Source organism: Leguminivora glycinivorella, chromosome 6 (assembly GCF_023078275.1).
Source record: "Leguminivora glycinivorella isolate SPB_JAAS2020 chromosome 6, LegGlyc_1.1, whole genome shotgun sequence".
Classification (NCBI taxonomy): domain Eukaryota; kingdom Metazoa; phylum Arthropoda; class Insecta; order Lepidoptera; family Tortricidae; genus Leguminivora; species Leguminivora glycinivorella.
In genome coordinates, this window is record NC_062976.1 from 10,123,947 (window position 1) to 10,150,753 (window position 26,807).

Below are 26,807 nucleotides of genomic sequence, written 5' to 3' on the forward strand. Positions count from 1 at the left end.
CAGCTAATTTTTATTTCGGTTTCCTTAACGAAATCCAAAAATCATTAGTAAAAAATTGATGTTAACAAAACCGTAAACCTGTAAACACTGCACATACTTCACGCAGTACTGCACGCGAGCAAATAATCGCAAAAAGCGAACCAAACAAAAACCTAGTCCATACTAGCTATGTACATATTTATTTCTTCTCTAAGGTATCACGCAGGGATTTAGATTGCACCTTGTATAGAGAAAAATACCTCTTCGTCTATCCTCTCGGACGACCGGTCTGGCGCAGTCGGTAGTGACCCTGCCTGCTACGCCGCGGTCCCGGGTTCAAATCCCGGTAAGGGCATTTATTTGTGTGATGAGCACTGATATTTGTTCCTGAGTCATGGATGTTTTCTATGTATATAAGTATTTATATATTATATATATCGTTGCCTGAGTACCCACAACACAAGCCTTCTTGAGCTTACCGTGGGCCTCAGTCAATCTGTGTAAGAATGTCCTATAATATTTATTTATTTATTTATTTAATATCTATGGTATAGTTTAACAATTGCGCACTACGCATACGTAAGACGTACACTACATAGTAAACAACTATTATTGTAAACAACTATTTAATACGAAGCAAGTGAATGACCCGAGACAGGAAAGATATAAAAAGAGCAGGATGCGATTATACAAATGTCCAAGTTTCAATGGACTCTAGCGATAGTGAAAGGTGGTTGCGCTCCCGATTGCCGATTATACAAGAACGCATAACAGTGCTAACTATAAACTGACCTATTAGGGAGTGTGTGGGTTATTTGCAATTAGATTTACTGCCAATCTACCTAAAAAGAAGAAACTGACTGACTGACTGACATATCAACGCTCAGCCGAAACGGCTGTTTCTAGAGATTCCAAATTTGGCACGTAGTAGGTACCTTATAAGGTGTAAAGGAACACTAAAAAAGGATTTTTGAAAATTTACCTAAGGGGGTGAAACAGGGTCCACGTTTTTAATTATTTTAGTGCGCGGACGAAGCCGCGGGAAAAAGCTAGTACAGACATAATGTGTGTAGGTAATAGGTATGAGATCTTGCAGCAAACTATGTTTAATTTAGTGCTGTGTTTATAAAAAATCTATAATGTTTATTGCTGATCTCATCTAATTCGAATTAAATTGTCATTTCACTTTAGCAATGCAAACATTTGCTTGTTACATTTCATAATATAAAACACGGCGGCGTACTTTTGGTAATGTTTCAGAACAAAGTAACAACCAAAAGATTCTCGTTAGTCTTGCCGAGTTCATGCGGTTTAATTTCGTCTTGGTGGGTCGTGACAAACATTTGTTGCGTGATCCTACGACGTTGGGTTAGGTAGTTTTTTCTATTTTTTATAATGTTGATGTCAAAACACTTAGACTGGTCTGTTATTATTTTATGACCTATTCTGTTTCTACTCGTAACAAGTGCACATTATTTTTTGTTTTACGATACATTCACTTGGGCGCAATAAGTAACCATTAACTAACCAAGCACCTAAGTGTAAGGCCTGAGTACACGCTCATATTCGGCGTGCAGCGGGGCGGGGCGTGCGGCGCGCGGCGTGCATGTTACGGCCCGGCCACGACATTGGTCTAAGCGCGACAGCGGTGAGCGGCAGCCATACGTGCGAATGAAAAGTCCCATCGCTGTGTCTCGCTTCAATGTACGCCGCTCACCGCTGTCGCGCTTAGACCAATGTCGTGGCTGAGTCTTTAAACAATTGAAGTTCGTACGAGTGGCCAGAGTGGACGCTGCATAGATTGTATGCACGCTCGCCCGCCCCGCCGACCGCTCCGCACCGAGCGTCTCACTCTCAGGCCTTACACTAACAGTGTAAGGCCTGAGTGCACGCTCATGTTGGGCGTGCGGCCTGGGGCCCGTTTCTCGAAAGGTACAAGCCTTGTATTACAAGTGCGCGAACTGTCAAATCGTATGGGTTGTCATGGAAACACACTTGTAATACAAGGCTTGTTTGTACCTTTCGAGAAATGGGCCCCTGGAGCCCATTTCTCGAAGGGCCATGTATATAGTTACAATTTACAAATGGTTGTCGATGTCTAATATGACAAGTTGGAAAGAGACTTCCGCTTGTAACTTGTAACTTTCAGTTTTGAGAAATGGGCCCCTGCATGTCAAACAATTGAAGCTCATACAATACAAGTGTCCTGAGTCGATGCTACATAGGGTGAACGCACGCTCGCCTGCCCCGCTGAACGCTCCGCTCCGAACGTCCTCTCAGGCAGGCACGCTTAGCCTAGCTTATGTGTGTGGTAAAGTCAGTACCACAACAATCGGGAACGCAGCCACTTTAATTGTTTATCCACTTGTAGCTCATTTTATACTGGACACGTTATAGCTTAACTATGAAATGTCCAGTATAAAATGAGCTAGAATTGGATCAACAGTTAAAGCCCGTGACCTTACCTAACAAATGCATTGGTACTATTGTAGTTTATATGCATTATACCTACATACACAAAGATCCACCTAATTTGTGTAATCAATATATAATTTTCTGTAATATCAAATGGGGACTACGATTGTATGCATTGGGTGCCTGTGGTCGTCTACTTGCCTAATTGTCATCGGTGCGCGTAAAAAATCAAAATAAACCCATTCCACGGCCATTGCCCTCTCATTCGGCTAAATCTTCGCACTAGTAGTTATCCGGGGCATTTAGTTATACGAACGGTCCAGTTCACAAACATCTTTACTAGACAACATTCCAAATATATGTTTAAACGACCTTATTGTCGTTGTCTTAGAGACTTGTATATATATTTTTGGCATGTTGGTTTGTAAAGATATTTGTGAAGTCGACCGGACAAGATGGCCGATATTGAAAGGTTTTGTAAATGGTTGCGCAACTCGGGCTCACATAACTTCATCTGCAATCGGGCTAGGTATTATGTCACGCAGGTAAATCAGTTGGCAATACTTATGGCTGACATACTCGCGGCTCAAATTATAGCCCCATTTGTAATCAAGGATGTTGTGTTTGTTATTTTGTTTATTGAATGTTTACGCGGGTCTTCGTAATGTTCTGGCTATTTTAACACTTCTTCCGCTTTTGATTCGATATGTACAGTCGACTACAAAGAGATGTATCCATTTTCCATTTTTTCACCTTATTACCATAGCTGGACATTAACTCATTAATCCTTAACTAACGAAGTTAACATTTTGGTTAATGGACTAACTTTTAAGTTAATTTAAAAAAATGTTAACGGATTCGTTAACTTCCGTTAAGTTTCTCCGAGTCCGTTAATCGTTAATCCAGTTCCACACGCGCCAAGTAAAACTTGCTATGGCCGCTAGTCTAAAAGCCCGAACTACGGCAAAACCTAGGACTTTCCCGTAAATTCACAGTCTACAGACCAATTGGAGCCTTTGGATCACTTATTTGAGACCTGTTAAAGTTTATTAGTCCCACTGCACCCATCACTAACCGAGGAATAGAATGCAAATCATCAGGCATGACACACAAATCGCGCAACCGACGCATCCAGCCAGAGTTCGGCGGGCCGCGCTATCTACCAAGTTACCGTGGATCACAACTACGATTGCACCATGACTTGCCGCATGAATAACCCAATATCTACATGTCGCCAAGGAAAAACCTAGGATTTACCGAACCAACATTGGCATCTGGGGTTTTAAAGAGATTTTGGAGTACTTCGGGCGGGATGCAGACTACACACGTGTACACCACCTACTACACGTATACAAACGTCGTATACATAAAACATTTTCAATTTGCCAAAACATCAGACACAGGTGCAAAATTGAAATCAAGGTTAAGGCTTATCGCACGTGACGAGTCTTACTTGACCAGTGGATCATTGGCCGGCCGCGCTGCCGGTTAAAAGTAGGTATTTACTTATTACTTAGGTACCTACCTAAATAAAACTTAACTTGCCGAAGTTGTTTTGTGTATGCATGAAAAACGGTTAAATTACATTGGCAGGGTATTCGATAATACAGTGTGTACCTTATACGGGCGATTAATTAAACCAGATATATAATTAATTAGTGTTAACATTAATTAAAAGTTGTTTTTAAGTTAATCTTACTTTTCGCCGTATAATTAATTACATACGCGTTATGAGCTTTTAAATTAACAGTAACTGTCAACGAACGTTTACCGTGAAAGTGTTTTGATATGGCATTAGACCGGTGCATTGCGGGCTAAATTATTTTGTATGGTTAAAATTTAAGTACCTTTCTTATGACATATGTTATGTCCTATAATGACCACCGTTAAGATATTCGCCGTATTACATAAACACACTGTATTAAACGAGATATTTAGTAATGTGACAGACAGACACATGAACAGAGTAGCACCATAAGGGTTCCTTTTGTACCTTTTTGGTGCGGAACCCTAAACAAGATCTTTTTATTCTTTTTCCTCTCACTAGCTCGGAAACACGTGTTTTGTCCTTCAGTACCAGCGGGTAAAAACGCATTTTATCCACTAGTGGGTAAAGTAGTTTGACCTTGAATAAAGTCAAATTAACTGCTTTAAAATTGATAAAATTAGGTGAATCTAGTAATAACGATGATTTACCACCTATGGAACTACTGGAAGCAGTGATAAACGCATTTTTTGCGTTGTTTCCTCGCTATAGTGAGAGGAAAAGTTTTGTGTTACACTCGGGTGCAAATGTATTTTACTTCTCGTGTGTTAAAAAACTCGCAAGTTCAGGATTCTATTCTCGAACCACTCGCTTCGCTCGTGGTTCAACTGTAGAATCCTTTCACTTGCTCGTTTTTCAATTCCACACTCGGCGTTAAAATACAACTTTGCCCCCTTGTATAACAAATAACTATTATAAGTTATTGAGTGTGGCTCTCGAGACGGAAACTTGATTGTGTTCAATTGCTATGCTGATCATGTCTTATCCGTAGTTGCGGGTTGCAAATTAAATACAGTTGGTTAGGCTAGTTATCGAGTCGATAGGACGACACTCAGACAGTGCAACGTCCTTTACTAAATAACAACGTTCAGTGGCTTACTTCAAAGCAAGTAATGCAACTAGGTAAGCCAAAGCTGAAGACAATGAGAATAAATATATGGGAGTAGGTTGAGATTAGATAATTACTTAGGTACATAAACTGGTAATAATGTCTCATAAGGTTAATTAGTTTAACGATAACACTAAATATAGTAAGACGGGGCTGGGTTCGGGCCAGCTTCCGCCGCTTCGTTTTTAATGGAAACATCACGATATCATTGATCAGGTCATAGAAAACTGAGCGCCAGAAACTTTAGCCCGTACCTACTCGGCCCGGTCTAAAGTCAGTCCTTCATTTATTGATCGTACCTAATTATAAACAAGAACCTTATTAACTCCCTGTGACATGTGGTACCGGCATCAGGCCCCGTAGCCGAATGGCATTTCTACGACGCGAAACGAAAACGAAACGCCGCGAAAGGTAGTCTGGCTCTGTCACGCCAATGCGCAAGAGCGATAGAGATAGATATCTACGAGCGTTTCGTCTCGTGAGCGTTTGTGCCATTCGGCTACGCACCCAGAAAAGAATAGCACCACCACCCATACCGTCCCGTGGGTGTCGTACCTTTATGGCGAGTTTGATGGCGACTAAGGGAAAACTGATACTCTACATACTAGATAATAGATATACTGTACATAGGCAAGTTTCGCCCGTATCCTTAGCGAGGTCCTTGCTCACTAGACCTGTGCACGCCATCGCCACCACAACAAAAAAAAGTTTTTGAGGAAGGAGGAATGCGGAAGATGTATTTATTTATTGTGCCTCGCAGTCCGTTCAATGTACATTTATTTTCATTGTTTATATGTAAATAAGAGTATCTACTGTGTGAGTATCAACATCAATGAATCAGCTGACCAGTCGGTACCTTACTAATCAACGTTGAGTATTGCGTCGTAGGAACTTTTATTGTATCTTATCTGAACGTAAGGTAGGTACTTTGGCAGATATAAGGTACCTATCACCTTTTGTTACTAACCTTTGGACTAGGTTCTTTCTTTAAGTAAAGTAAATACTACGCTAAGTAAGAAAGAACCAGATGTCAGATACAACTTAGTATCATTTCACCTTATTTGCGCCCCTTGTGCCTAGGTAATTTGAGGTCAAAGAAGCTCTTCGGAAACTACCTCGTGACGACGGGAACAGGATTGGCCCCTATAAAACTGTCGCGCCAGACTAAACGAAAAACATCAATCATAGGACTAAATCCGTGAAACCAGTCGCCACGCGACCGAGTGGCAATTGTTTCTGATGCGTTCACAGTCGCCGACTGCGCGGCCCCGGCTACGCGCGTGCGCGAGTGATGTTCCACCACTTAGCTTAAGTATTAAGGATTACTCTCGGCGTCCCGCGTCCTGAACCATGGTGAGTGACCTTAAATGTGTATTAGGATAGGATTACGACAATGTTTAAGTCACGAGAAGGACAGCTTCGGCGGATGGGAGCGATTTAGGCGATTCTTAAACAGTGTCTTGTTTTTTTAAACTTGTGTGTGTGAGTTTACGAATAGTAAAACATGGATGATTATGAATATTATGATGACGGAAAGAAATATTCATATGGCATTTATTTTCTAGAGCAAGGATTACAAGCAAAAGTGACGGTTAATTAGGGGTATGGATATAAACTTTACTAACGTGATTTTATATTGATATTGCATTATTTGTTTGTAAACAACAAAAACAACGTTTAAAAAGTAGATAAAAAATAATTCAGCCTGAGACAGTAGGTAAATGGGCCCTAATTATATATTTACTACTTATTTGTACACATAGGTAGAACTATTTCCTACACTGATTTAAAAACAACACTTCGTACCATAGTAATCACAGGAGGGGATCAATTATATCCAAGCACCAACCAGGGATGTCTTACAATATTGTCTTTCTATATTTGATTGCTCCATTATTGCCTCTTACGCTTCTTGTGTTTTTAAATTTTGCGGACCATTATAGCTTATGGTAATTGAATCATAAAATACAATGAAACATACGTCAATGCAGATTAATATGATTTACATTTTATTTACCGGAAAATGTTCGACAAACATATTAGACTAGTAAGTATGGAAAAACCGGAAAAAAGCGAGTCATCTACTCAGTACCCGTAGTACAAGCTTTGCTTAATTCGGGGCTAGATTGATTTGTGTAAGGTGTCCCCAAAATATTTATTTATTTACTACATTTACTCATTTAAAAATAATGCGGCCTGCAATGTAGTGCAAACAACCTCGCGTTAAACGCTCGTTGCCAGTTACGTTTAAAAGGTCATCATTGCGTATGTATTATGTTTTCAGGACTGTTGAGATACATTTGAAAACTTAAGAGTAACTAAAAACACCCCTTAATTAACGATAACACTAATGCATTCTCTGTCTGGTTTAATTGACTCGTATAATGATTACACACTGTATATCTGATATGCACACTTTGTGTACCTATGCCATTGATATTGATATACTACAAACTACAACTGACAATGTTGATAATTTCTTTCCGGTTTTTATCCTCATCTTGGCCTCCATTACCGTCTGGCTAGTATTATATGTAGGTAGATAATTAGAAGTATTGCATAATACCTACCTTTAGGTGCATGTAGTGGATATTATAAAAAAACTGTGTTCTTAGGCATCTGCACGGGTAGCATGGTCACGCGATAGACGATAAAATATCAGGCCGTCCCTATCGCACTATTAGTAAGTGCGATAGGGACGGCCAGATGTTTTATCATTTATCGCGCGACCATACTTACCTGCCTGCACGGGAAGCATGGTCGCGCGATAGACGATAAAATATACAACCTACAAATAGTGCGATAGGGACGGCCTGCTATTTTATCACTTATCGCGCGACCATAATTGCCTGCCTGGTTGAGCTAACTGGTGACTGAAGAGCTGGCGGCTTGCACAGTGTATCAGCATCGCGATACAAGGGAGGAAATGTCGCCAGCATTCTTGATACAATGCCTAGTAAAAAAACAATATTATCAACACAATTATAGGACCAAATCGACAGAGTTACTGCTTGAGGGAGCTTAAAACAATAAAGCTTCCACAAGGAGCTTAAAACAATCGCACGCATTTCGCAAATATTTCGTTCCATTTTTAACCGCCTTCCAAATCTCAAAGGAAGGGGTTATCAAGTCGTCTGTATGTTTTTTATTTTTTTTAATGTTTGTTCCTCGATATCTCCGTCGTTACTAGACCGATTTTGAAAATTTTTTTTTTGATTGAATGTATATGCTTACAGATTGGTCCCATTTTTCTCAGAACCCAGTCCTGATGATGGGATCCTGGAGAAATCGAGGGAACTCCTCAAATCTGAAAGGCATACATATGGTGATTTTTGTGTTTTTAAAGGAACAGCATGCATTTACGTACGGAACAGTGACATTTGGTGCAGTGGAACTCCTGATGATGGTCAGAATGGAACTCCTCAAATCTGAACGGCACACTTATAGTGACTTTGGTATTTTTATAAGAACAGCATGCACTTACGTCTAGAACAGTGATATTTGGTGCAGTGGAATTGCTGATGATGGTCAGTACGGAACTCCTCAAATCTGAACGGCACACTTATAGTGACTTTGGTATTTTTATAAGAACAGCATGCACTTACGTCCAGAACAGTGACATTTGGTGGCAGTTCCATTCTGATAATCATTCTCATCTGTAAGTACTTCAGAATCATCCAGATTTCAAAATTGGTTCAGAAATGACGGAGATATCGAATAACAAACATTAAAAAATATACAGACGAGTTGATAACATAATCCAACATTTGAAAGTATTTATCACCAGAACCCCAAAGGAAGGCGGTTTTTTTTTTCTTAAAAATTATTATCCCTTATATTCCACGAATGCGCAGACACAGATGATGAGATTATGGACACCTGCCTTAAAGTCGTTTACATTTAACGAAATTATCTAGTTATGCGCGCTACTGACCTTCCTGATTTCAAGCATAATATTGTATATATTTTGTATGCAAAGTGCAGCAAACTTTGACTGCCATGATCTTGAATTTTGAATTAGTTAATTTTTGTTGAAGTAGTTTTTTTTAAATAATAAGTACTTATATTTAACTGAAGTCTGGAATATGTCTAACATTAGATACATACCTGCTGCAAGCATATTGCAACCATAACTCTGTAAGGTTGCTAAAAACTATATTCAATCGGTTTTTTTATTCGACTAGGTACTACGATATGATACGAACGATAGGGAACATTTTAATGTAAAATATAATTATATGTGTTTAAGTAACTGTGCGAATTGATAACTGGAAGATACCTAATATTAGCCATATTTTTCCTCGTATTTTTGGAATTTCCACAATGTGAAATAATGTAGGTACCTATAGCTTTTAGTCTAAAATGACTCGATTCGCCAAAATGAATCAAGCCACACAATTACCTGTTTGCTTAGCTGCGTCGATTAGCATAAAACGAATACAAATTAGCAAATGTACCGCATTTCCATTCTTGCACCGCTAATTATACGGTGTTGATAGTCAAAAATATTTGTTTTTTTCCTGTTATTCACTTGGAAAGTCTTCATTAATATGGTATGGTACTTACATGGATGTCAAATCTTATTGGTTTAGCGATGGAGTCACAGGTTTAGAATTGATCAAAATTATCAGAATACAAGCAAACGTAGAGTATACAGATGAAATACTTAAGAATAGCTAACTTGCCTTTTTGTTTATGGTACTGATGAGCGTGGACCACAGAACACCCACTTGGGTGGTCTGTGGTGTGGACATACGTAATTTTATTTAAGCTAGGTAATTTAATTTTGAAATTTCGAAAGTGGGAAAGTATTAAGAACCGGGTCATCTCATCTTAGGCGCCAGTAGGGTTTACCTTAAATCATTAACATAGGTAGGTACTTTTCAGGTCCGCATACCCATATTCGTTGGACTCCTGCTGCTGGGAAGCAGCAGGTCCTCTCCGCAGGCGGTGCTCAAAACCTTCACTCTGGAGGAACTGGTCCCTTATCGAGGGGAGTTTGCCCCGGACAGACATACCGGGGATTGGATCTCAGGTGAGCCCACATCCCCATATTTGTAGGGTTCCTGCTGCTGAGAAGCGGCAGGTCCTCGAAAGCTATATACATAGGTCTATTATATATATACATAGAAAAATAGTACAATTTATTCCAATGATTTCGCGTGTGGTGATAGGCTAAGAATTTCATCACCCCATTTCCTTCCGTGGGTGTCGTATAAGTCGACTGTGGGATTTGGGTTCAATCTTGGTGTGGCATTGCATTATCTTTGGTTTCTTTCAACCTGTTAACAGTGGCACTGAAATTTGAGCAGTTTATTGTGCTCTGCCTACACCTTGTGGGAATACAGGCGTAAGTCGCGCGAGTTTAAGTACTTGTAGGTATCTTATACTATTAAACGAGCAATTCTTGTATATTTATTTATTTATTTATTTATTTATTTATTTATATATACCGACGATCTCGGAAACCGCTCTAACGATTTCGCTGAAATTTGTTTTGTGGGGGTTTTCGGGGGTGAAAAATCGATCTAGCGTAGCCTTAGATCCCGGAAAACGCGAATTTTCGAGTTTTCATGAGTTTTTCTTTCGCATTTGTAAACGTAAAATATGGTCCTTAATTTCGCCGCGCGCGCATCGATTCCGCGTAGCTCAGTCGCACGAGGTCGGTCTAATGTACGCAGATAGATCGTAGGTGTCAGGGTTTCGAATCCCGGCCAGAAATTAAGTTTTTGTTTTTTGTCTTTTTTTTGTTTTTGTATTTATAAGAGTTTTTTTTTTATCTAAAGACGTGATATATTAAAATAGAACCGAGCGAAGCTCGGTCGCCCAGATATTGCATTTATTATGTAGCAATTACAATGACTACTACAAACATTGAGATTTTACGTATTATAATGCAATTGTTTGTCTTAATAAACAAAGGTGTTGTTTTCATTCCCTGTTCAAATATTTTCTTTTATGACATACTGCATGTTGCTTTTAATGGAGCATAATAACAAAAAGACGACAGAGGCAGGTTCAGACTGACGCGTTATACGTCCGCTGACTATAAAGTCTTTTATGAAATTTATGATTGTTATGGATATGTTTGCACGGAAAAATCAAATGTAGATAAATTAATCAAGAGTTGTAGGCGACCATGCCGACCATATGCTACGGAAATTGCTTACCACTAGGCAGGCCTTATGCTTGTTTGCCACTGAAGTAGTATCTAAGTAGAGGTATATAAAAAATACTGCGCGGGTTAGTGCTTAACTTTGAAAGGACCGTACACATATAGAAACAAAAAAAATAGTCTAGGCATTGCGAATTAGTTCTAAAATAAGTTAAATTATTGGTCGTTCTCGGTGCTAAATTGGTGTAGAATCCCTAAGGGGTAATCACACGACGCTAGCTAAAGTTCACACAGCTCCTGATTGCAACTCGAGGTCGTTCCCACCGACTTCACTTGAACTTTACTCAACTATTTCTATACCATCTCAGTATGCTTATATTGCTCAACTACTCGTATCTTAAGACAGCACTCGTGCCTATAAATAAGGCAAGGTTTCAAAAACATGCAGGTAGAATTATGCCGATAAAGTCGGGTGACTCGGGTGATTATACGTTGTATGTAGGTGCCTGTATGGGAGGTAACATTTGCCTTGTTCAAAAACCGGTTGGTCTTCTTTTATTTTAAATAAGACTTCAATTTTTTACTTAAATCCATAATAGTATAATTATGTCTTATTGACTAGCGATTCCTTCCCTCTTTACATATTTTGCCAAGGTTTTGACCAGTCATACACTAACCTAACTCATAGTGTTGTGTTCCTGCCGGTGAGTAAGGCTGCCAGAGCTCAACGAGGGTGCGGTGTGCTGATGACGGGAGGACTTACGGAACTGACTTATTCCGTATATTGTCCTTTAAGTCGTCGGCAACCCAAACCCTCCTTGGAGCTTGTACACTCCTTTTTACTGTGTATTTAACACAGCAAAAGGGAATGTACAAGTTTCTAATGGGGTGGCAACGCGCATGTGACACTCTTTGAGTTGCAGGCGTCCATAGGTTACGGTGACCGCTTTCCATCAGGCAGGCCGTACGCTTGTTTGCCACCGACGTAATATTAAAAAAAAGCCAACAATCCGAAAATGATATGATCAGACTTCTTATATTATAAGTTTAGAAAGCATACCTATATGTCTCTCTTCTCAGTCGTTCCCTAATGGCTGAGGATCGTGACCGACAGTGATTTCCTTCCACTTGACGCGGTCTAGAAATATAAGCATTTTTTAATATGGTATCTTATAACTTAAATCTAGTACTTAGATTATGATCTATTATGTGATATTTAAATTTCAGAAAAAGAATTCGTGCAAAGAGAACCCGGGCAGGGGATCATAAAGTACGATGCTTCGACGCGGATTCAATCGACGCTAGTCGACGAAACCGATTTGGTAAGATTTGATTGAATAAGCGGGGCTGAAAATATATCTTGACTCGCTTGATGTCGTTTAAAAGATTATAAGAAACTATAAATTATCTAAATCAAAAAAAGTATGACGTAAAGCGGTGGGCAAAGATTGGAGGGTTTTTTCGAGGGATAAGATGAAATATGTTCCGTATATCGGAGCGCTATACGGGGGCTTTCTATCTTACCCAGCAAAAACATTTCAGTCTTCCCTCACCTTACTTTAATTGTATAATTATAAGAATTCTAATTATGCTTTCAGCACCAATTGACCGGGTATTCAGTTTCCAAGTTCTCAGAGGACTTAAAATATGTATTGCTGACATCAGAGGAAAAAAAGGTTAGTCACAATCTTCCTTTTCTCTATCTATTATTAAAATAATCGGTAAAGTAGATACCTAGGCAATAAATTTTTAACGGAAAGTTCATATTCTAACGTTCCGCAAACTGAGAAACATAAGTAAGTATGTGCTTAAAGTTATCGACTTATCGGCACCATGAAATGAATTTATATTGTAGTAGACTTTGAAGACTTTTTTTCTACTCCCGAACTGTTATTCGTCATAATTACAGGGCAGTGCATAGATCTTTAAAACCCTACGTAAAAGTCTATTCCGCAAAGCCAGTGTCCGCCAGCTTTCCACGCATGCGCGCAGTAACGAAAAAACCGAAAACGCATTGTTTGGCTCTGTAACCATGGCAACGCATCGTTATAATGATACCGCGCGCGTGCGCGGGATGGCTTTCTTTGGGCAGCTGCGCTGACATTGCAAACCTTTGCGTCAAAATACAGGAAACAGTGTGAATTTCACGAAAGTTATTCTAGAAAACTTTTAGAAAAGTTGTAGAAAAAGTATTGTATGCAACGGTGTTTAACTGAGTCAAAAAATTATCGTGACGTCTTTATTAACAATTTGAGGGGAGCCGAAAATTGTTACACACGCCACTCGTCCTTTTTGACCTCCTTTAAATGCCTGTTGCATAAAATACTATTCGTACACGTGGTTTATCTATGAAAAAACTTACGCATATTACCATTTCAATACTTATCTATTATTAATAAACATGTACCCTATTTGAAACATAATTTATATAGTAGACAGTCCTATTGTATTCGTAAATTGCAAAATATATGTAGTTATCGCTAGCATGAGATGAATGTATTGTAGTAGGCGTACGCATGTTGTGAGATGGATATAATTTACAGCACTTTACACGTGTTTTATCTACCGTAACGGTTTGCTCTGCCGGCCAGCCGGCCTAGCCGAAGTGACAATCGTTGACGCTACGTGACCATCGAAACGCAGTTTGGCTCTGTCGCGCCACTACAGTAGGCCTAGCACATGATTGCCGCGGGAGTATGTCGCCGCGAGATAGACTACTCGTCCTTATGTCATTAATACAGTTAGAAAAAGACTTGTAATCTATCTCGCGGCGACATTCTTTCGCGGCAATCATATGCTAGGCCTACAGCAGGTCTAGCTGAAATGACAATCGTTGACCCTAGACGCCGATAGAAACGCAGGTTGACTCTGTCGCACCAATACGGAAGAGCGAAGATATCGTAAGCGTTTGTGTATTTGGCGACGTACCCAGAAGGGCGATAGGGAGTAAGCTACGAAACGCTTAAGCGTAAGCGATTGTGACATTGGCTAGGTTCCGTGGTATGCAAACAAGGTGAAAACACGTTAATATTAGCGATTTTCTGAATTTTAATACAATTGTTATGGGCGTTATTAAAACACTTGAGTAGTCAGATTATTTTCTATTGTATGTGGTTGTGATAAATGTAAGTAAATAAATGAGTAGATAATAAATAATAATGAACAAACCGATTAACCCAGGTTAATGACCCGCTATAAGTAACATATGTTAAATTTCATTTTGTTAACTAGTCATCTGTTTCTTGATTTAACCTTAACTAATCACCATTTATTCAATTTAATTACTGAGACTCAATTAGGAAATATTAAGAAAGACTTGTAAATTAATTCCTTCTGAACTCATCTAACAAAACGAGCCCCAGGTCCTATCAAACTTCATCTTTCTTTTCTAGCCACCGATCCAAATTAATTACCTACATATTTTTTAACATAATTTAATATATTAAACATATAAACTGGGTCAGTCACGTGTATATAGTCGAAATTCGCTCCACATGTTTCGCTCCGTAACGAGGATCATTTTCAAGGAGCGCGCGCTTTAAATGTCGAGAGAATTTCGACTATGTATTTATAGGTGAGTGATGTAGTTTCGTTATTAAAATCACTTATTAATTATGAATACGTAATTTTTAAACAATCGAAAAATATTTTAATTTAAATTATGTTTTTCAGGTTTACCGATATTCACGCCTCGCCGTGTACTCGGTATATGACCTCGAAAACAAGTAAGTGAATTCAATAGCTTTGTGGCTCTTGCTGTTAAGTAATTGTAAAAAGTGTAGCAAGGCCAAGATGTGCCTATTTTGTGTTCACTCAGATATAGACGTCTACCTAATTTGCATTTTGTTAAATAATAGGTTTTGTGGTTATTTATGCGTTTATGTGGAAGTTATTGAATATGTACCTATAATTATTTCTTTCCATATCTCGACCTGAGACAGATTCACATTTGCATTTATGTCCTTATCAACTTTGTTGTAAGTCTCGAGTTGTGTGAAATATAGTGAGCCAGTTACTTGAGCTAATCTCGACCTCAATTAATAACTAGGTACGTTACGTTCACCACGAAAATAATTACATGACTGTTATAAAATGTGAAATAGATGCCATCCTTTCACCAATAGAATTACATATTAAATGCCCCCGAATCTACAATATCTACATGACGGACATTTGGGCTAAAACTGTCACAATTTATCCCCAGGTCGACCCAAAATATAAGCAAAGGGCATCTGCAGGTGGCGTTGTGGGGCCACGGGCACTCACTGGCATACGTACAGAACAACAATGTGTACTACGTGCTCGACGCCGCGCGCCCCGACGAAGTCACGCCGCTCACTACCCGGGGCAAACTGGGGGAGGTCTACTTCGGCGTCGCTGACTGGATCTATGAAGGTATTGTATACAGAGAGGACCTGCAGGGCACTCGCTGGTGTCTCTGGCATGCGTACAGAACAACAATGTGTACTACGTGCACGACGCCGCATGCCCCGACGAGAAGTGACGCCGCTCACCAATCGGGGCAAGCTGGATATGTCCGGTACGATCGCGATTATCATTCAATACCTACCCATTAGTTAGATTAGTTTTTACTAACAGTGTCTCTGAGTTAGATAGATTTTATGTGATTTTTCCAAACTTTTGAGTTAAATTTTCCGCATCAAGGACACACCAGCTTTTCAAAAATACGAATCGATACACTTTTAATTTTTTTTTCAAAAAGATACGTTAATTATGTGAATGCATTTCATTCATAAAATGACCTACCTATGCAGATTTGTTAGCTGTACGTCCAATACGCGGTTCGTCCAAATCGTGTTTCGTCCGTTCGCCTACTACGCAGTTCGTCCATCATGTGATGAGTCAATTTCGCGATTTGTCAATACACAATTCGTCAATTAAGTGATTTGTCCGACCGCATTTCGCCGACTTCGCGATTCGTTAATACGCAAATCGTCAATTAAGCGATTTGTCCGACTGCATTTCGTCGACTTCGAGATTTGTTAATACGCAATTCGTCCATTTCGTGATTTATCATATCACAGTCGTGTCCAATGCGCGCAGCGACGTAGACGCATTGATGATTTAATTTAATCATAAATTGCGAAATCGCGCGGCCCTGCCGCTGCCGGCAAATTGACACGATGGCAGATTCTAAACAGGGTCAACCCATCGTAAACGAGTTCCTCGCTTTTCTGCAAGAGAAAAATAAACTGCTGCGGGAAGGAGCGATGGATGCGGCGACTGCTGTTCAGATGTCTTCGCGCGCGTCGAAGTTCACCGTGGAAGACATCTGTGTAGCGAAGAAACTGTTGTGTGAGTTCCATGGAATAGCCGGCACCTATGTACCTCACCGAAGAGGAGACGAAACTGGGAAGAAGAGCCTGGAGGACATAATGAAGATCCTCAAAGACTTCAACGACCGGATTCCGGAGTTTGTGGCGACGACGGATATCTCCAAGATTTCGTCGTACAATCCGGACAACGTCGACGTCAGATGCTTGTTTAAGGAAATCGTGGCCCTAAGAACAAGTTTAGCCGAAATGAATACGAAGTTTGAAGCTAGCCTAATTACTATTTCTGAGTTACGTGAAGAAATAAAATGTTTGCGAATTGCCCCAACTCAGACAGCGGCTTCAAATTTCAAGTCTGATAATCGACCTGCTGACAAGTCGGTTTGTTTGCCTGTTGCCGCAGTGGCGTAGCGAGGGGGGGCCGGGGGGGCCATGGCCCCGGGCGGCACATGACAGGGGGCGGCAAAATCGGCAATTAAAAATTATGACATACATAGAGACAGAGTCGCACCATAAGTGTTTCTTTGTACCTTTTTGTTACGGAACCCTACTAATAAATAAAATTGTAACTTATAAGACCACCATTTTTCAAATCGCGCTGAGAAACGCGCCAATTCTCTGTTTCGTGCTGGCGCCGAATGCACCACAGAGCTTCCACGAACTATAGGCGAATGTTCGAAAAACTATGGCGAAAGAGCTTAAGCGGCAGCTATATTACACGATAAAACACCTTATCTTCATACTGTTAAGCCTTACTTTGTAATGAATGGAGTTTTACATTTTTGTACTTACGACAGGTGATTACTGGAGTTGAGCAAACAAAATTCGTCGTTTTGTTCTGAAGCTTCGATTTTAAAAACTGCAATTACTTCTTAGTGCTAAGTTTAATTATATCAGGAAAATATTACATTTGATTTGTGGATTGATATTGAATTCACTTATTGTCAAATTGGGTAAGTGCCTATTTTAAGTATTTTTGAATTTGAATTGAATGTTAGTTTTGTTCCAAGTTTGAAATATTTTTCATATGTTATGTGCGTAAGTAATAGTTATTTGTTTTACAAGGGGGCAAAATAGTTGTTTAACCGCACGTGCCAATATTGATACCCGAGCAAGCGAAAGATTCCAAAATTGAACCGCGAGCGTAGCGAGTGGTTCAAAAAGTGGAATCTTGAGCGTTGCGAGGGTATCAAGGCACGAAGGTTAAACAAACTTTGCCACCGAGTGAAACACAAAATTTTTCACCACACCAACACGAACAAAATACTGACTATAAAACATCAAAATAAATGAAATCGTTCAATTTATTCAATATGTATGATTCAAAATCATCATTTATAGGTAAAATCTAGCAGCCAGATTAAGACATCGAGTTAAAATTCGTATGAAATTACTTTGCTCCCTTGTGGATAAAATGCAATTTTGCTATCAGTTTTCGAATAGCAAAGAAAGCCTTTACCAGTTGGTGTGGTGAAATAGTTATTTGTTACACAAGGGAGCAAAGTTGTATTTTAACCGAGTGTGGAATTGCAACACGAATTAGCGAATGGATTCTAGGGTTGAACTACGAGCTAGCGGATGGATTCTATGGTTGAACCACGAGCGAAGCGAGTGGTTCGAAAATAGAATCCTGAGCGAAGCGAGTAGTTCAAAATTAGAATCCTGACCGTAGAGAGTGTTGCAATACACACGAGGTAAAATAACTTTGCATCCCGTATGTAACACGCAATAAAAACAACTGGAACCACAGAATATATAATAGTACAAGTACAGAAGGCCCACTGCTTTGATGTTCACGACATGCCGCCTTTTTAAATGCCTACAAAATTCTTACAAAGAAACGAGCCGCACGTGCGCGGCGTCCGGCGATAGGGTTGCCTATGGATTAAAACGAATTAATACTCAGATAAAATGTTATACTATTATATTCAAGTCTTGGGTACTTTCTAGGTATATCTATAGTATTTATATATTTTTGTTTAAATTCCAACATCACAAGCCTTATTGAACCTACCCGGGGTACTTATTAATAGTAGATCTGTGTAAAAATATCCTATGGTATTTGTTTTATTCATGATATCTATTTAACTAAGCATTATTAGCCATTTCACAAGCGGACATCGCATAAGAACCTTAAAAAAACTCGCGACGTAAAGTAACAATAGAACGTGCGAACGTGCGTTCCGTGAGAACGCGCGCCACCCCTAATTAGGCCGCGAACTCGCGGCCGCAAGCATGTACTTGCAGCGCGGCGATAGAAACGCGGAGTGAGCCGCCCCTGCTGGAACATAATTGCACAGAACTAAGTCAATTTGCGTTTGTTACAATTTCCACGGTGCACCGACCGACACCACAAAAGTTTCAAATTAAGAATCAAGAAGAAAAATATATTTATTTGAGTGCGTTCCGATTCACGCGTTTTGAGATTGCAATGTTAGTTAAGGTGCGTTCTGAACTTCTGAATAAGTACAATGGAAGAGTCAAAAATACAATTTCTTGTACGATTTCAAGTGTCTTATGGTAAAATCATGTTATAAAATTGTTTGAATTTTATGTTTTTAGTCGGATACAATTCGATATGAAATTATTTTTACGTTCACATCACATGATTTGTTGAGACAATTTAAGCACAGGGACAAAATTGTCCTGTCTGGGACATGCCTTTACAAGAAATTATATTTAAAAAGTAACTAATGACACGTTCGGATTTCAAATATTCTTTGCACTCTTGTGGATAAAATGCGATTTTGCTATCTGTTTTTAAAGAATAAAAAAGCCCTTTCCGAGCTAGTGAGGTGAAAACAATAATACTTTAGCTTAGTGCTAAGGCCACTGAGTAATATTAGACGGTCAACCAAATTTTAGCACTAAAAAAACCGGCCAAGTGCGAGTCGGACTCGCCCACCGAGGGTTCCGTATAAACTTTCAATAGTTGAATCATCAAATGTTATTCATATAACTCTACAAACTTGAGTAAATCCCTCAAGACTCAATTCCCACATAAGTAATATTTTAATATACAATTTTATTGTTAGACAACGTCCAAAGAAAATCACGACTCGACTTCAATAGTTTACGACATGTATAAGGACGCTCCTGAAGCGACCTCATTATATCAGGAAAAACGCGATGTAGGAAATGAGCGTTCAACGTACAGCGATATCTTTCAGAAAATTAAGTAAACTAATGTGTGCGAGCTAGTATGGAGGATGATTTTTATGAGATACCTAATTGTTTATTGTGTGAACCTATTTTAACCATTTTTCCTCTCTTTGAAAGCAAAAACTTTCATTTTTTTTTCTGTAAAAAATACAGGTACAATAAACACCCGCAAGAGTGTTCAAATTGAAAATGTAAAACTGGAAGGATTTTTTTTATAAATTAAAAAAAAAGGTCACATTTTTCTCCAAAAACAAAAAAAAAATTTTGAAAAAAATTGTTTTGATATGTATAGTTTGAGTTCTTTCTAACGATACCCCACTTGCCCTAGTAAATTTGAAATTTATAGTTTAGCCGCTGAGCTCTCTATTTTTCAAATTTTTTAGTACCAAGATTTGGTTGACCGTCTTCTTTAGTAGGAACAAAAGACAAAAGCTATTGGTTTGGATACTTTGGATTACCTCAAAAGGGAAAAACGGATCCCTATAGGATCACTCGTGCGTCTGTCTGTCCGTCTGTCACAGCCTAATTTCTCCTAAACTACTGAACCGATTAACTTGAAACTTGGCACACATATGTCCTGTGACCCAAAGACGGACAAGCAATTTAAATTAAGAAAATTTAATTGTTGGGGTCACTTTTGGTTGGTAAAAATGAAAATTAAAAATTAAAGTGTTTTAAACTATATTGTGTTACATATCAAATGAAAGAGCTTTTTATAAGTATTTCAAAAATATTTTCTCAAATAATTTTTAGTCAAGTAATTTAAGAAAATAGATAAAAATAGCACAAAAAAATACACGAGATAGCCTTCAATCTATGGATTACACAGGAAAGCCTATTATAAATCTACAGTCAAGCGTAAGTCGGACTTAAAAGAAAAAGAACTCAAATTTCACACTCTCTGCCGCTGAAAGGAGTTACCAATCTCTTGAAATCTACCTAAATTAATTTCCGTTTTGTTTTTTTAGAAATTGTTCAGAATATCGATTATTCTCAAAAATGATTTACGTGTCTTCAAAAATCGAGGCGCTTAAGCCCTTCTTGTGGTGTACGGAGCCCTTACAACGATAGCACAACTCGCACTTATAATGACCAAATAATCTAGATATGTTGATCATAAGAGGGGCGGCATATCGGCAAAATTGGTGATCGGCCCCGGGCGGCAAACACAGACGCTACGCGGCTGTGTTGCCGGCGCAGTAAAATGTGTCGCACGCGCCGATCCGCCGCCCGCGCGCTCCCCGCGCGTCCGGCCGCCACATGTCCCAACGAACTCGCGTCAGCGTGCATATGCTGACGTTGTCGGTGAGTCCGTCGCAACGAACCGGGTAAATGCACCTGTAAAGGTATCACGGGCTCCTATTGTGGAAAAGTCTGCCCGCACCAATGTGGATGAGGAGGGATTCACATTGGTGCAAAAGAAGAGGGGAGGACTCAGCCTCAGAGCAGTCGTGTTGTCGTTCGCTCCACAGAAAAATTATGAAAAAACGCGTAAAAAGTGCTAATAACATCAAAACTATTACGAACATTTGTGAAGAGAGCCGTGAGAACTCTGTTGTGTGCAAAAACTATACCAAAAAGTGCATTAATTATCTAAAAACATCAAATTAAAATAACAAACGACTTTGTGCCGTTCAAATTTTACGCACACATGGAAACATTTAGTGGTTTGTGACAAGTGCATTATCCAATTAGCGCATAGAACATTAACTGGACCACTCCCACTAAACTTGCAATAATAGAACTCTAAATTCGTCAGTGACGTCACTCGCTCGCATAGCCGAGCGTAAACACAAGCAGAAAAGTGCCCATTGAACGCCGCTGTGGCCAGCCGCGTAGCGTCTGTGTTTGCCGCCCGGGGCCGATCACCAATTTTGCCGATATGCCGCCCCTCTTATGATCAACATATCTAGATTATTTGGTCATTATAAGTGCGAGTTGTGCTATCGTTGTAAGGGCTCCGTACACCACAAGAAGGGCTTAAGCGCCTCGATTTTTGAAGACACGTAAATCATTTTTGAGAATAATCGATATTCTGAACAATTTCTAAAAAAACAAAACGGAAATTAATTTAGGTAGATTTCAAGAGATTGGTAACTCCTTTCAGCGGCAGAGAGTGTGAAATTTGAGTTCTTTTTCTTTTAAGTCCGACTTACGCTTGACTGTAGATTTATAATAGGCTTTCCTGTGTAATCCATAGATTGAAGGCTATCTCGTGTATTTTTTTGTGCTATTTTTATCTATTTTCTTAAATTACTTGACTAAAAATTATTTGAGAAAATATTTTTGAAATACTTATAAAAAGCTCTTTCATTTGATATGTAACACAATATAGTTTAAAACACTTTAATTTTTAATTTTCATTTTTACCAACCAAAAGTGACCCCAACAATTAAATTTTCTTAATTTAAATTGCTTGTCCGTCTTTGGGTCACAGGACATATGTGTGCCAAGTTTCAAGTTAATCGGTTCAGTAGTTTAGGAGAAATTAGGCTGTGACAGACGGACAGACAGACGCACGAGTGATCCTATAGGGATCCGTTTTTCCCTTTTGAGGTAATCCAAAGTATCCAAACCAATAGCTTTTGTCTTTTGTTCCTACTAAAGAAGACGGTCAACCAAATCTTGGTACTAAAAAATTTGAAAAATAGAGAGCTCAGCGGCTAAACTATAAATTTCAAATTTACTAGGGCAAGTGGGGTATCGTTAGAAAGAACTCAAACTATACATATCAAAACAATTTTTTTCAAAATTTTTTTTTTGTTTTTGGAGAAAAATGTGACCTTTTTTTTTAATTTATAAAAAAAATCCTTCCAGTTTTACATTTTCAATTTGAACACTCTTGCGGGTGTTTATTGTACCTGTATTTTTTACAGAAAAAAAAATGAAAGTTTTTGCTTTCAAAGAGAGGAAAAATGGTTAAAATAGGTTCACACAATAAACAATTAGGTATCTCATAAAAATCATCCTCCATACTAGCTCGCACACATTAGTTTACTTAATTTTCTGAAAGATATCGCTGTACGTTGAACGCTCATTTCCTACATCGCGTTTTTCCTGATATAATGAGGTCGCTTCAGGAGCGTCCTTATACATGTCGTAAACTATTGAAGTCGAGTCGTGATTTTCTTTGGACGTTGTCTAACAATAAAATTGTATATTAAAATATTACTTATGTGGGAATTGAGTCTTGAGGGATTTACTCAAGTTTGTAGAGTTATATGAATAACATTTGATGATTCAACTATTGAAAGTTTATACGGAACCCTCGGTGGGCGAGTCCGACTCGCACTTGGCCGGTTTTTTTAGTGCTAAAATTTGGTTGACCGTCTAATATTACTCAGTGGCCTTAGCACTAAGCTAAAGTATTATTGTTTTCACCTCACTAGCTCGGAAAGGGCTTTTTTATTCTTTAAAAACAGATAGCAAAATCGCATTTTATCCACAAGAGTGCAAAGAATATTTGAAATCCGAACGTGTCATTAGTTACTTTTTTAAATATAATTTCTTGTAAAGGCATGTCCCAGACAGGACAATTTTGTCCCTGTGCTTAAATTGTCTCAACAAATCATGTGATGTGAACGTAAAAATAATTTCATATCGAATTGTATCCGACTAAAAACATAAAATTCAAACAATTTTATAACATGATTTTACCATAAGACACTTGAAATCGTACAAGAAATTGTATTTTTGACTCTTCCATTGTACTTATTCAGAAGTTCAGAACGCACCTTAACTAACATTGCAATCTCAAAACGCGTGAATCGGAACGCACTCAAATAAATATATTTTTCTTCTTGATTCTTAATTTGAAACTTTTGTGGTGTCGGTCGGTGCACCGTGGAAATTGTAACAAACGCAAATTGACTTAGTTCTGTGCAATTATGTTCCAGTTGTTTTTATTGCGTGTTACATACGGGATGCAAAGTTATTTTACCTCGTGTGTATTGCAACACTCTCTACGGTCAGGATTCTAATTTTGAACTACTCGCTTCGCTCAGGATTCTATTTTCGAACCACTCGCTTCGCTCGTGGTTCAACCATAGAATCCATCCGCTAGCTCGTAGTTCAACCCTAGAATCCATTCGCTAATTCGTGTTGCAATTCCACACTCGGTTAAAATACAACTTTGCTCCCTTGTGTAACAAATAACTATTTCACCACACCAACTGGTAAAGGCTTTCTTTGCTATTCGAAAACTGATAGCAAAATTGCATTTTATCCACAAGGGAGCAAAGTAATTTCATACGAATTTTAACTCGATGTCTTAATCTGGCTGCTAGATTTTACCTATAAATGATGATTTTGAATCATACATATTGAATAAATTGAACGATTTCATTTATTTTGATGTTTTATAGTCAGTATTTTGTTCGTGTTGGTGTGGTGAAAAATTTTGTGTTTCACTCGGTGGCAAAGTTTGTTTAACCTTCGTGCCTTGATACCCTCGCGACGCTCAAGATTCCACTTTTTGAACCACTCGCTACGCTCGCGGTTCAATTTTGGAATCTTTCGCTTGCTCGGGTATCAATATTGGCACGTGCGGTTAAACAACTATTTTGCCCCTTGTAAAACAAATAACTATTACTTACGCACATAACATATGAAAAATATTTCAAACTTGGAACAAAACTAACATTCAATTCAAATTCAAAAATACTTAAAATAGGCACTTACCCAATTTGACAATAAGTGAATTCAATATCAATCCACAAATCAAATGTAATATTTTCCTGATATAATTAAACTTAGCACTAAGAAGTAATTGCAGTTTTTAAAATCGAAGCTTCAGAACAAAACGACGAATTTTGTTTGCTCAACTCCAGTAATCACCTGTCGTAAGTACAAAAATGTAAAACTCCATTCATTACAAAGTAAGGCTTAACAGTATGAAGATAAGGTGTTTTATCGTGTAATATAGCTGCCGCTTAAGCTCTTTCGCCATAGTTTTTCGAACATTCGCCTATAGTTCGTGGAAGCTCTGTGGTGCATTCGGCGCCAGCACGAAACAGAGAATTGGCGCGTTTCTCAGCGCGATTTGAAAAATGGTGGTCTTATAAGTTACAATTTTATTTATTAGTAGGGTTCCGTAACAAAAAGGTACAAAGAAACACTTATGGTGCGACTCTGTCTCTATGTATGTCATAATTTTTAATTGCCGATTTTGCCGCCCCCTGTCATGTGCCGCCCGGGGCCATGGCCCCCGGCCCCCCCCTCGCTACGCCACTGGGCCTGTGGCGAGAGTTCAAATCCTGCGCGACGGAAATTTACGTTCGCTCCTGTTTGTTTTATTTTTTATTTTTTTGATTTTATTTTGCACTTAAATAACAATAGTGCAACAAAATCAAGGTAAAAATAATAAACTTTGGCAAAAAAATGAATTGTCTAGGCTGCCATCTTAAGATTGATAGGGGAGAGCGATTAACTTGCTCTCAGTGCCAGGATTGTTATCACTATAAATGTTTTAATTACACCTCAGCGTTTATAAGAGAGCATGGGAATGAATTAAGAAAAATATGGAAATGCCCAAAATGTGATAACGTTACACGAAGACGCCGTGATGATAACACACCTGCGTCTCCTGCGCTAAGACAACTGCAGTATCTTGAGGAAACTAACATGTCATTAGACATAAGCAATATCTCAAGTTTAGGAGATACAAACGTAGAGACTTCGGCTATTTGTCCACCTACAGATAACCCTCTTGAACAAATTGTGAATGAAAATACCTTGCAAACGTCTAATGAACAATATCCAACCACAAAACAAAGTAACGAAATATCCACTACTATCCTGAACGAGCTGAGAAGCTTTCGATCTCAAATCACAAAGCAACTAGAGCAACAAGAGCTAAAATTCACTTGCTTAATTAACAAAGTTGAAAACAATATATGCGAATTAAACAAAAAATATACAACCCTAAGAGATGATGTCGACAGCATCAAAACTACCACGGAAAAAACAAAAACTGAAACGTGTGACATTCGACAATTAACCACTTCCCATATTAATGACACAAACAAAAAAATTAAAAGTCTCGAAGATAGCTTGGCTGATTTAAAAGAGCAGGCCCGTCAGTTAGAAAACAGATTAAATATTTCAAATATTACGTCCCCCAATAGTACAGACAACATGAGAAATATGACAAATGATGAGACGCATAGAAAATTTGTCCTTTATGGGTTAGACGAGTACTATGGAGAGACTGAATCGTGTCTTTATCCTCGTATAAGCCATATGTTTAACGACATATTAAATATTGAAATAAATGGCTTTATAGAGTCTGTTCGACGAGTAGGAAAAAAAGGAAATCGCCGCCCACTAATTATCGAGCTTCTTAGCAATAGGATGAAAAAATACGTTTTAGACAATGCGCATTTATTTAAGCTCTACGGCTACTCTGTATCGAACTTCCTTACGAAAGAAGGTATAGAAAAGAGAAATCAACTGAAAAACATTTTAATAGAAGCACGCAAGAAGGGAAACCACGCAACCATCCGAGACAATAGGCTTTACATTAATGGTAGAGAACATAAACTATACACAGAAAGCCAGAGAAGGCCTGTAATAAATAACTCCATTTGCAACCATTCTTCACCAACCATCACCGCCACCCCTGCCACCCTTGCCAGCCAGAAGCCTGACGTCGAGGAAATCGTGCATAACCCCACTTTGAATTTGGATAAAAGCACCGAAAGCATAAGTGACACCACTGCTAGTAATTTTCGTCCCTAAAAAGCGCACCGACTTTACAGTTTTCTTCCAGAATATGCAAAGCCTCAATAATAAAACTCATATATTGGAGGCATTTCTGGAAAATCACTCATTTGATGCATTGTGCTTATGTGAAACCTGGATGACCTCACCGCAGTTAGAATTGATCCGTTTTTCCGGCTATGAACTGGCTACACATTTCAGCCGCAGTAAGCGCAACGGAGGTGGAACGTGTATTTTTATTAAGAACGGAATAGAGTACTTTGTCAGAGAAGATCTCAATAAAATCTCTACTGAATGTATATTTGAATTATGCTGTGTTGAATTGCTTAAACTAAATACTATACTTATTTGCGTGTATAGACCTAACAGAGATATAGAAACCTTTTATAATTGCCTGGAGACCATTTTAGAAAAAATAAAGCATAAGGAACATAAGAAACATATATTGATAGGAGGTGACTTCAACAT

At 38.7% G+C, this 26,807-nt stretch overlaps 1 protein-coding gene across 1 annotated transcript in view; it reads left to right on the forward strand.

Moving 5' to 3' along the window:
* Positions 1-6,272: 6,272 nt before the first annotated feature.
* LOC125227133 (venom dipeptidyl peptidase 4) overlaps positions 6,273-26,807 on the forward strand; it is a 52,647-nt gene continuing 32,112 nt past the window's right edge. The window contains exons 1-6 of the mRNA XM_048131351.1: positions 6,273-6,401; positions 9,936-10,083; positions 12,391-12,485; positions 12,762-12,839; positions 14,836-14,888; positions 15,368-15,558. Of these exons, the coding sequence (XP_047987308.1) occupies positions 6,399-6,401; positions 9,936-10,083; positions 12,391-12,485; positions 12,762-12,839; positions 14,836-14,888; positions 15,368-15,558 (568 nt within the window). The 5' untranslated portion in view covers positions 6,273-6,398. The remainder of the gene's footprint in view (positions 6,402-9,935; positions 10,084-12,390; positions 12,486-12,761; positions 12,840-14,835; positions 14,889-15,367; positions 15,559-26,807) is intronic.